Below are 11,239 nucleotides of genomic sequence, written 5' to 3'. Positions count from 1 at the left end.
ACCCCCAGACTCAACCCTGCCTGGATCTCAACCTCCCAGCCTCAGCCCCTCCTGGATCTCAGACCCCCAGCCTCAGCCCTGCCTGGATCTCAGACTCCCAGCCTCAGCCCTGCCTGGATCTCAGATTCCCAGCCTCAGCCCTGCTTGGATCTCAGACCCCCAACCTCAGCCCTGCCTGGATCTCAGACTCCTAACCTCACCCGTGCATGGATCTCAGACTCCCAGCCTCGGCCCTGCCTGGATCTTAGATTCCCAGCCTCGGCCCTGCCTGGATCTCAGACCACAGTCTTCAGAGCCACAAGACCATAAGTATCTGTTGTTTCGGCCACCTAGTCTTGGTGCTGTATCATGGCCGCCCAAGCCAACTAATCCATTACAGTGTTACAAGGAAACAGGTTCACAAATTATAACAATCACTAAGCCAGCAGGGCCTGAATAGCCATGTGTGTAAGTTACCAGTAAATCTCAGTGTATGGCCAATAGACATCAAAACAATATTTAAGTTTTGAAAAATTGAATTTGTGTCATGAAAAGTTGAATGCAGCATAGCATCAGATACACCGTAATGCGTTTGGACAAGTATACCCCCTGCAAGGAAATCCTACGGGAAGGTCACATATTTGTGAGATGTATTCGAGTTGAAAAGCATTTATATCCTTTGACCCAAAAATGCCAATACCAATATGCACAAGTTTGAACACGGCTGACCAGATACCACATAGCAAAGTAAATGCCTAATGGTGAAGTGAAGCCAGCTGCTGGTCTACAGCCAAAAGGTGAGATTAACCACAGCACCATTGGTAACCGACTGGATACAGGACCCAAGGGGCCCTGGTGACAAAGCCACCTTCCCCAAATTGTGCAAATTCGAGTCACCCACTTGTCTGTACGCGTGGCCAGAGGTCAGGAGTATCACCAGCTCCTGCTTTGCTGCCCAAGTTGTAAGAAAAAGGTTGAATCCGAATCTTTAGTAAAAGTCGGGGCGCCTGGGTGGTTCCGTTGGTAAAGCATCCAAGTGCATCTCAGCCCAAGTCTCGATCTCACAGTCGTGAGTTCAAGCGTCATGTTGGGTTCCATCCCTGACATGAAGCCTGCTTAAAAAAAAAAAAAGAAAAAAAAAAGAGGGGTGCCTGGGTGGCTCAGTTGGTTAAGCATCCAACTTTTCATGTCCGCCCAAGTCTTGACTTCATGAGTTCAAGTCCCATGTTGGGCTCCGTCCTGGCCGTGAAGCCTATTTAAAAAAAAAAAAAAGAAAAAAAAGAATCTTTAGAAAAACTGTAGGAATATGTTCATTGAGGTTTTGTGTGCCTTATTTTCATTGCAGATTAGTGGTAAACAGCCCAGACGTCCATCAGTATCATGATGGCGAGTTTTTTCTTCCACTTTCCTTCTCACCAGTTACATTGGTTATAAAACGAGATGTAAAAGGCGGTCAAGCCTCATGAAGCCCTGTGTGCCATGTTTTAGCTCCCTTACCCCGTACCACACGCTTCCTTCTCTGCAAGGCCAACCTGCCGAGGAAAAGGATATCGAGGACCGAAGAGACCTGAACACACAGGAGGGGGCAGGTAATCCAGACCTTGAGGGTTGCACCCAACACAACACAAATGCAAATGGGAACCAGGGAAATCCGAGACCCTGCCAGGGGGGAAGAATGTCGCTGAGCTAAGAAGCCAAGGGCGGATCCAGGGGCTAAAGTAGCAAGAGGCAAAACGAGGAATGAAATGGAGACTCCAGGTTAGTATTGGTGAAAGAGGAAAAACAAGATGGCGGGAGGGCTTGGGGAACTCAGCGGCAGGAAACCATCTCTCCAGAGACGCCTCTGGAGTATGAGGACATTCTCTCTCTCTCTGCCCCCTGCCCCCCACTTGTGCTCTCTCTCTCTCCAAATAAATAAGTAAACTTAAGAAATAATAAAATAACATAAAGTAAACTAAACTAAACTAAAATGAAATAAAATCAAAAGAATTTAAGTCACAGAAGAGAAAGGGAGTCTGTGCCTTCCACCCTTGTTACCTGGGCAATCAACCAGAATGGCTTTCCAAGGGGGAAGCCAGGAAGGGTGGGGGGGGGGGAACCCATTGGTCTAAAAATGTGTAAGACACAGAAATTATGGTGTGTACACACAGAGAACGATGAATTCCAACTACTCTGTTGGGAATATACACTCCTTTTTTTAAGATAATTTATTCCCTGGATACGTGGGTGGCTCATCTCAGTCCATTTGTCGGTTTGGGCTTGGGTCATGATCCCAGAGTCGTGGGATTGAGCCCCACATGGGCCTCTGTGTTGGGTGTGGGGCCTGTTTAATTCTCTCTCTTGTCTCTCCCTGTGGCCCTCTACCCTGCTGTCTCTGTCTCCCTAAAAATAAAAACAATAATAATAAAATGAATTCCAAAACAAGAGAATTGGGCCAGTGACTGAGCTAAAAAGTCATGGATTGCCCTGTCATCTAGAGGTTGGAAGACATGATTCCAGTAATGAGACCCTCTACCTTAATCTCTAGACAATACATGGCACGAATTCCCCACATTGGTTGGACGATTACTGTGCAATCGATTAGGAATCCAGCCTATTTACCCCTTGTAACCAAGTCCGTGAGTGACAGCAGCCTGGATATGGATAAAAGGACGGGGCAGGGTGGGTCCAGGAGTGCCTGATTTCCACATTCTGTCTAGCTGGGCGCCATATGCAATTTAGGCAAGAATCAGGCATGACTATGAGTGTGGTACTCACTGCGGTCTCTTTTTCCCCAGGTGACCCTATTTGAACTGCACAACACGAATGCATCCTTTTCCTCCAAGAGGCTGAGAGGCGTGGAATGTGGGCATGGAAGAACTCGACGGAAAATCCCGGCTGAGCATCCAAATCCCAACACATGCTTTGCATAGCGTCCCATTGATGACCCACGAGCTCGCACAATGGCGTGATGAAAACTCGTCATCCTGCGGTCTGTCGTCCAGCCAGGTGGGCTCACGGTGTGCAAACCAATGTGCATGCATCATCGTGGGGGGACTCAGCCCGTGCAGGCAGCCCCAAGATGGACTCTGGACCTCATGGCTCATACATCTAGTCTGTGTGCAACGACGTCTCGACAGGGGCCATCACATATCACATGCCCGTGTCTGGGAGACCCTGGCAGTGACTCCCCTGCAGAGAACACAGACACCCCGGTTTCTCTGGCTGCCTTCTGGCTGGACATGGCCCCACAGTGCTGGCGAGGCGTCCGCGAGGCCATAAAGTCATGGAGCTCAGTGTCCAGAGGGATCCGAGGCCATTCCATGGCACCTCTCGTTGGATATTTCTTCGTGGATCGGGCTGCTCTGATCACGGACGAGGCCAGGCTGTGCTGGGTGATGCTGACACCTCAGTGCATTGTACCCGTTTGGGTGCCTGGGGCGGCCACAGCAAATGACGATGAGCTGAGGGGCTCAGGACGACAGAAGTGTGTTCTATCCCAGCTCCAGAGGCTTCCGGACACCCTTGGGGCCCCCTGGCTTCTAGACACAGCGCCCATGTCTGCCTCCAAGCTTCTCCCCTCTGTCATTACGCTTGGAGCCCAGAGACCTCAAAACCACATCCTGCTTTGCAGCAAAACCCCTAGGCTCTGGCTTCTGGGTTATTTCACAGACCCTACTTTGTGCGGAAAAGCCTTCCTGTGGTTCCGAATTCAGGTTCCGAGGCCCCGCGCCTGCCCCGGACATCCCCATCGGTCAGCCCGTCGCAACCAGGATCGCTTTGCAGGGGTGTGGCCGCCCCTCCAGCCCCAACAGGTGTGTGCACAGGGGAGTCTGCCCATTGGGGAAGAAATAGGGCCTCTCATCGTGTGCGTCAAAGAGGGAGCCCGGAGCACCGCGTCGGGGGCAGGTGAGTCCTGTGCTCAAGGCTCAACTCAGCGCTAAGGTACTTTAATGGTTTCTGGGGCCATGCGTTGATGGCGGCCGGTTCCGAGTTCCTCTCTTTCCCATGCACCGTGTGATCTGATTCTGAGTGCTGAACACAGAAAGTGATGTCTGTTGCAACGCTGACCACCCCCAGGAAGATACTACGGGTGTGGATATAAAAAAGAAAAACGAATTACTCTTTCTTTTTTATTGCCTCTGGAGGCATCCAGTCTGCTTTTCCCAAACCCTGTGAAGGTCGTAATGAATCGGCCAAATGCACTGACCGCTTTATGCCCCGTTCGTAAAATCTCCTAATTGCATCCCTGGGCTCCTCGTAAAGGAGAGGGCTCATGCCCCCGATCGATAATTTTCTATTAGAATACAGGCGGATGGGAGGTGCTGTGGGGTGAGCATGACCCTGTATTTGAAGGAAAACATTCGGAACAAACTGAATGCACTCGCAGCACAAGCAGTAGTCACCGGGCAGGGACTCTGCCTGACAAGCCGATCACCCTCCAGACAAACTGAAGGCCACGTGTTTTCCTGTTGGTTTATGTGTTCTAACAACACGATGAATTTTCAAGGACTGTTGGATAATACAGTTCAGATGTGGGGGGCGGGGAGCCACTGTTCTGTGCACACGCTCTGTCGGACATGTCTGAGGCCAGCATTACTCATGGGCAAAACCCATCAGGCAGCCGACATTGGCTGTTGACAGAGTTGTGCACTGCTGAACAGGGTATTGACTGACCTTGTGACCGACTGAAACCAGTCAAGACGTGTAGGGATGGGGCGCGGCAGGAGCTAGAAGACAGTGGATTGTATTTTTTAAATCCTTGGGACTTTTTATTTTTTTCCACGTTTTTATTTATTTTTGGGACAGAGAGAGACAGAGCATGAACGGGGGAGGGGCAGAGAGAGAGGGAGACACAGAATCGGAAAACAGGCTCCAGGCTCCGAGCCATCAGCCCAGAGCCCGACGCGGGGCTCGAACTCCCGGACCGCGAGATCGTGACCTGGCTGAAATCAGACGCTTAACCGACTGCGCCACCCAGGCGCCCCTCCTTGGGACTTTTTAAATCCCTGGTATCATCCTTGCACATTTTTTCTCCATGGCGACTACCAATGACAGCTCCTGTGTTTCCAGAATCTGCCCACAGTGACAACATTGTGAAGTTTTGGTTTGCTTTGGGCAGAAAAGCTGTGTTGGTCTGCGTGTCTTAAATGTCAGTTAGTGGAAGGAAGGAAAGACGGAGGGAGGAAGGAAGGAAGGAAGGAAGGAAGGAAGGAAGGGAGGGAACGAGAGAGTGACAGAAGGAGAGAGTGAGGGAAGGAAGGGAGGAAGGAAGGTAGGAAGGAAGGAAGGGAGGGAGGGAGGGAGGGAGGGCAGGTGGGCCCTTTTTCTGATTACTTAAGGTAGAATCTTGAAACCTTTGTTTTTCTTCTAATAGAAGCATTTAGTCCTGACCATTTCTCTCAAAGTTCTGTTTTAGTCTCCCCAGAACCCCCCAAAAATGTTTATTCTTTTTCCTGGTGAGTTGAAAATATTTTCTAATTTCCTTTGAGAATGTATTTCTGGCCCATCATTATTTAGAACTATGCGACTATAGGGGCGCCTGGGTGGCTCAGTCGGTTAAGCATCCGACTTCTGCTCAGGTCATGATCTCGCGGCCTGTGAGTTTGAGTCCCGCCTCGGGCTCTGTGCCGACAACTCAGAGCCTGCTTGGCATTCTCTCTCTCTCCCTCTCTCTTTGCCCCTTCCCTACTCATCAATGAACTTTCTCTCTCTCTCTCAAAATAACTAAATAAGCCTTAAAAAAAATAATTTAAAAAAAAAGTAAAAAAAGAAAGCTTTCTGCTTACAAAGGGTGGGAGAGGAAGTCAAACCTTAAGTATGACCTGTGGACACCGCGGTAGCTTTAAAACACAACCATCAATGCCCCCTCTTTGGAGAAAGTACTTATTCATGCATAAAGCAAATAGTGACACCGTAATAATGCCCCATGGGGAAGCTGTTTTCCCCTTACCCATCCGCCGCAAAACACAGACGTCTGGATGTACTAAACTGTTTCCAAATGCCCATCTAATTGGATCCTTTCGAGGCATTTAGGTATGAATCTGATTTACAAAAGCATTTCTTCAGAGCCTAATTACGACAGGATTTACACTTGAAGCGCCTCATTTTTCTCCCCCCCCCCCCCCGCCCGTCCAGATATCCAGCCAGTGGTATCAACACAGCGTCTAAATCAAGCCGCTTGTTTGGTTTTAATTAGTGCAAGTTTGGCTTTCGTAGGAAAAACATCATTTTGGAAAAAGAAGTTAGTTCTAGGGCTGGAAAATTGTCATCCGTTGCGCAGAAATAAGTGGATAAAAACGTAATTTATCAAGTAAGCATTTTAGAGAGTGTGGGGATCGCAGGGAGAGTTTCACGGAAGGCAAGAATTATTATTTGTGACAACAAGTCGATAGATACAAGAACGGATTGCTGTATGGGTGGATTCCCTGTGAAATGTATTTTAGATTGTGTTTATAGGTACACACATACATATATACACAAATAGCTCCTGTGTGAATGAGAAAGGATGCACCCCAACTTTACAATAATGATGTCTGGTGACAAGTCGGGTAAGAGTGGTTCGGAGCTCTAAATACACATGCCCCCATCCCCATCCCATCCATCAAAATATCTTTCATCACAGAATGTTAAAATTTAATTATCCATGGGGCCCCTGGGGGGCTCAGTCGGCTGAGCGTCCGACTTCGGCTCAGGTCATGATCTCACGGTTTGTGGGTTCGAGCCCGGGTCGGGCTCTGTGCGGACAGCTCAGAGCCTGGAGCCTGCTTCGGATTCTGTGTCTCCCTCTCTCTCTGACCCTCCCCCTGCCTGTCTCTCTCTGTCACATAAACATCAAAAAAAAAATTAAAAATTTAATTATCCAGGAGGCGCCATGATACAGTAGGTTAGAAATTTCGGGGTGACATAATATATCACCATTTGCAAATTTACAAAGACAATTAAAAGATAGCAACCAGTTCCCTGATTTTTCCCACACACCCCCTGCCACACATATCCCTTTTTGAAAACACGAAAAAATCTACACAAAGTTTTGGAAATTTTCTTGAGCCATACAGATCATGCTGAGAACCTTCCAGCACACTAGAAGATGCTTGTTTTCTGTATCAGTCAGCTATAAATCAGGCTGTGTAACAAACAATTCTCAGTCTCAGTTCCCTGCAATAATAAATGCGGATTTTTCACACCTGTGGGTCTGTGGGTGTGTTGGGCTGATGTAGGCTGGGCCCCGCAGGCTAAGCTGGACCCAGTGTCTCAGCTTAGATCCACATCTGCTCCTTGTGATTGCATGATCTGCGTGTGCTGAGTTTTGTTTTCACGAGTGCATTTCTGAGATCTTCTCCATCCTGTGCAGCCTCTCACAGAAATGGTTGTAATTGGAAAAAAAAAAAAGAAAAGAAAATCCATATGTGAAGGCAGTTCATTCCTGACTTTGAAAGCATCAGCAAAAGTTTGAAGAGTCCGTCATTGGTGAATTTCTTTGCCCGTCACCTCTGTTTGTTTTTTTTTTTATTTTTTTTAACTTTTTTTATTTATTTTTGAGACAGGGAGAGACAGAGCATGAACAGGGGAGGGTCAGAGAGAGGGATACGCAGAATCTGAAACAGGCTCCAGGCTCTGAGCTGTCAGCACAGAGCCCGACACGGGGCTTGAACTCACTGACCGCGAGATCATGACCTGAGCCGAAGTTGGCCGCTTAACCAACTGAGCCACCCAGGTGCCCCTCGTCACCTCCGTTTGTACCGCATGAGGAAAACGGCACATTCCCAGCAAGTTTGCAAAGTACAAGATGAATTGCATCGCATATTAGCACCTAAGTGATGCAGACAGGTGGTTCCTTCCCCATCCCACCTCACCCTGCCTGGATCTCAGTATGCCAGCCTCAGCCCTGCCTGGATCTCAGACCCCCAGCCTCAGCCCTACCTGGATCTGAGACTCCAAGCCTCGACCCTGCCTGGATCTCAGACTTTCATCCTCAGCCCTGCCTGGATCTCAGCCCACCAGTGATACTGGACTTAAACTGGGAGACACGGGTACCAACACCTGTGGGATCTCTTGCCTCAGGAGGTCATGCCTGTGACCATTCGAGCTTCACCGTCCAGCTCACTTATCCAGCTCTGGATGTTTCTAGGATCCTGAGTCTGTCTGTCTGTCTGTCTCTCTCTCTCTCTCTCTCTCAAGCCCTGAATCCCAAAAGGAAGGAACTAAAAGTAACACTGTAGGGCACCTGGGTGGCTCAGTCGGTTGAGCATCCAACTTCGGCTCGGGTCATGATTTCATGGCCTCTATCACCCCAGCTTTGTGACACTGAACGTCAAGGCGTCTTCTGACGATGAGACTTCCCGTTTGTGTTAAAGTCACCCAGAAATATGATGTTCAGATACGTGCAGAGGGGTCCGATGGTGTCCCTTGCACGCGGAACTGATCCAAACAGTAAGGATGGGAGCTGATTTGCAAACAGGGTCTTTGCAGAGGACATTAATTCATTAATTAAGATGAGGTCATATTGCATTAGGCTGGGTCCTAAATCACCAGACAGGTGTCCTTCCAAGAAGAGGGAAATTGAGGTACAGAGACACGGGGACAAGACCACATGACGAGAGGCAGAGAGAGGGTGGTGTCTCTACAAGGCAGGTGGCCCCAAGGGTCGCCAGCGGCCCCGGAAGCTGGGAGAATAAATCTGTGGGGGTTGCAGCCACGTGGTTTGTGGCTTTGGGTTACAACGGCCCCCGGAAACTTGTGCTGAACCGAGCACATATTTACACAACAGAGGCTCGATTTTCCTGGCATTTTCCTCGGCTGCTGGAGATGACCCCTGCTCGGTGTTACCGTATTTCTTTCCCGGGGTTTTCCATCTCCGTGCCCAGCTGGCGTCCCAATCTACTCGCTTGAAAATACATCGGGGCCAGGCTGCCTCATCCACACGGTCCCTCCCTCTGTTCCCCGCGTAGAAACCTCTCCGATACTTGATGGAGAAAATCCTCCCGGGAGTCGTTCACACTTTGTGTGGATGGCCACACGTCCCTGTGCGTTCGGAGAGTCACTGGTGGGGACCAGAGCCCCCCAACGATCGTGTGCCCGCGTTCCACCCCCCGGCCCCCGCCCCGCGCCCAGTGCGGCTCGATGCAGAGACCCCAGACCTGGGTGCTATTTTTTTTTTAACTTACATCCAAGTTAGTTAGCATCTGGTGCAACAAGGATTTCAGCAGTAGATTCCTTCATGCCCCTTACCCGTTTAGCCCATCCCCCCCTCCCACAGCCCCTCCAGTAACACTCAGGGCAACAGAGCCTCGTACTTCTGGGGGCTCCTGGAGGCAGCCCCGAGCTCCTGCACAGACAAGGCCGAGAACCCGCGACGGGTAAGCCCGAGGGAAAGGAGGTAACGCGCACAATCCGGCCCTTTGCAAAGGCACTCATACGAACACCTGCGGAGGCCAACTCCTGGAGGGACGTGGGAAATGTGGAGACTTCTGGAAAGGACCCGGATCCACTTGACAAAGAACAATCACACCTCCACCCGCCGTGAGCCTGGCTCGTTTGGTCCGAGATGTGCGGGGAGCCCCCCAGGATGTGCCATGCAGCTCCCGCCTGCCTCCTGTGGACGGCCGGCTTCGGCGTGGACCTCGGCGTGGCCGTATGTCACGATACGGCAAAGATCCACCCATGTGTCCAGGCGAATAAATAAGCTCAGTGTGTTCAGTGCAGCACAGCGTCTAAATGTCATTAGGTTCCCCCAGCTCTGGGGCCCAGGGAGCATGGCCTGGGGCTCTTCTAATTAGAGGTTTATCCAGCTTTGAGATACACGCCGGGCTGGAAAGGTGAGGCCACAGCTCCCTCAGCACCTGCTGGGTCGGTGAGTGCGCATTTGACAGGAAGCCCGTAGCAGGTGGCCAGCATGTGCTGTGCTCCAAGAGGGAGCAGACCCCAAAAGGGAGGGGAGAGAAGAGTCCCCGTCAACTGCTTTCCGGAGCTCCCCGTGTTAAGGCTGCTGAAACAAAACACCCGAGACCTGGTGGCTTCAACAACAGACATTTCTTATCTCCCTCCTGGAGGCCGGGAGTCAGAAAACAAGAAGCCGCCGAAGCTGGGAGTCTGAGGTCCAGGCAGGTCTAGAGGCTGGCATACTGAGATCCAGGCAGGGTCGAGGCTGGGAGTCTGAAGTCCAGACAGGGCTGAGGCTAGGAGTCTGAGGTTCAGGAAGGGCTGAGGCTGGGAGTCTGAGATCCAGGAGGGGCTGAGTCTGGGGGTCTGAAATGCAGGCGGGGCTGAGGCTGGGGGTCTGAGATCCAAGCAGAGCTGAGGCTGGGGGCCTGAGATCCAGGCAGGGCTGAGGATGAAAGTCGGAGATCCAGGCAGGGCTTGAGTTTAGGAGTATGAGGTCCAGGCAGGGCTGAGGCTGGGGGTCTGAGATCCAAGCAGAGCTGAGGCTGGGTGCCTGAGATCCAGGCAGGTCTAGAGGCTGGCATACTGAGATCCAGGCAGGGTCGAGGCTGGGAGTCTGAAGTCCAGACAGGGCTGAGGCTAGGAGTCTGAGGTTCAGGAAGGGCTGAGGCTGGGAGTCTGAGATCCAGGAGGGGCTGAGTCTGGGGGTCTGAGATGCAGGCAGGGCTGAGGCTGGGGGTCTGAGATCCAAGCAGAGCTGAGGCTGGGGGCCTGAGATCCAGGCAGGGCTGAGGATGAAAGTCGGAGATCCAGGCAGGGCTTGAGTTTAGGAGTCTGAGGTCCAGGCAGGGCTGAGGCTGGGGTTCTGAGATTCAGGCAGGGCTGAGGCTGGGAAGCTGAGATCCAGGAGGGGCTGAGGCTGGGCCTCTGATATCCAGGAAGGGCCAAGGCTGGGGGTCTGAGATCCAGGCAGGGCCGAGGTTGGGAGTCTGAAATCCAAGCAGGGCTGAAGCTGGGAGTCTGAGATCCAGGAGAGGCTGAGGCCCGTTTTTCCTGAGGTCTCTGTCCTTTGCCTGTGGAGACCGTCCTCTTCCCGTGTCCAGTCATGGCTGTCTCTCTGGGAGGGTCTCTGTTTTCCACCCGTCTTCTTACAGAGAAACCTCAGGGCAGCCCAGGGCCTCTGTCTCTTAAATGGAAAACCCCCCGGTTAACTCAGTGCGTGCACTAAAACTTGTGGACAGACTCACCGCACTGCCCAAACGCCTCAAAATAGCACAGATCCACGGCGGCCACTCACAGGGCTGAGGGTGTTTTATAAGGTTTTGGGTTTTGGTTTTTTTTTTTCCCAACCCATCCATTTAATAACCTCAGATTCTCGCCCCTGCTCGACAAGGAGCCA

General features: G+C 51.2%; 1 protein-coding gene across 1 annotated transcript; it reads left to right on the top strand.

The window, feature by feature from the left end:
• Positions 1 to 228: 228 nt before the first annotated feature.
• Positions 229 to 4,784, top strand: LOC123378921. The gene is made up of 2 exons (XM_023249149.2): positions 229 to 1,568; positions 2,757 to 4,784. The coding sequence occupies exon 2, from the start codon at positions 2,991 to 2,993 to the stop codon at positions 3,900 to 3,902; it is 912 nt and encodes a 303-aa protein (XP_023104917.2). The 5' UTR covers positions 229 to 1,568; positions 2,757 to 2,990; the 3' UTR covers positions 3,903 to 4,784.
• Positions 4,785 to 11,239: the final 6,455 nt, after the last annotated feature.

The sequence above is a fragment of the Felis catus genome, chromosome X (genome assembly GCF_018350175.1).
Source record: "Felis catus isolate Fca126 chromosome X, F.catus_Fca126_mat1.0, whole genome shotgun sequence".
NCBI classification, from domain to species: Eukaryota; Metazoa; Chordata; class Mammalia; order Carnivora; family Felidae; genus Felis; species Felis catus.
Note: the sequence above shows the minus strand (reverse complement) of the source record. Positions and strands in the feature narration are given on the sequence as shown.

Excerpts from the sequence above, each read along its gene's own strand:
- LOC123378921 (XM_023249149.2), top strand. The coding sequence starts at position 2,991 with ATGTGCATGCATCATCGTGGGGGGACTCAGCCCGTGCAGGCAGCCCCA.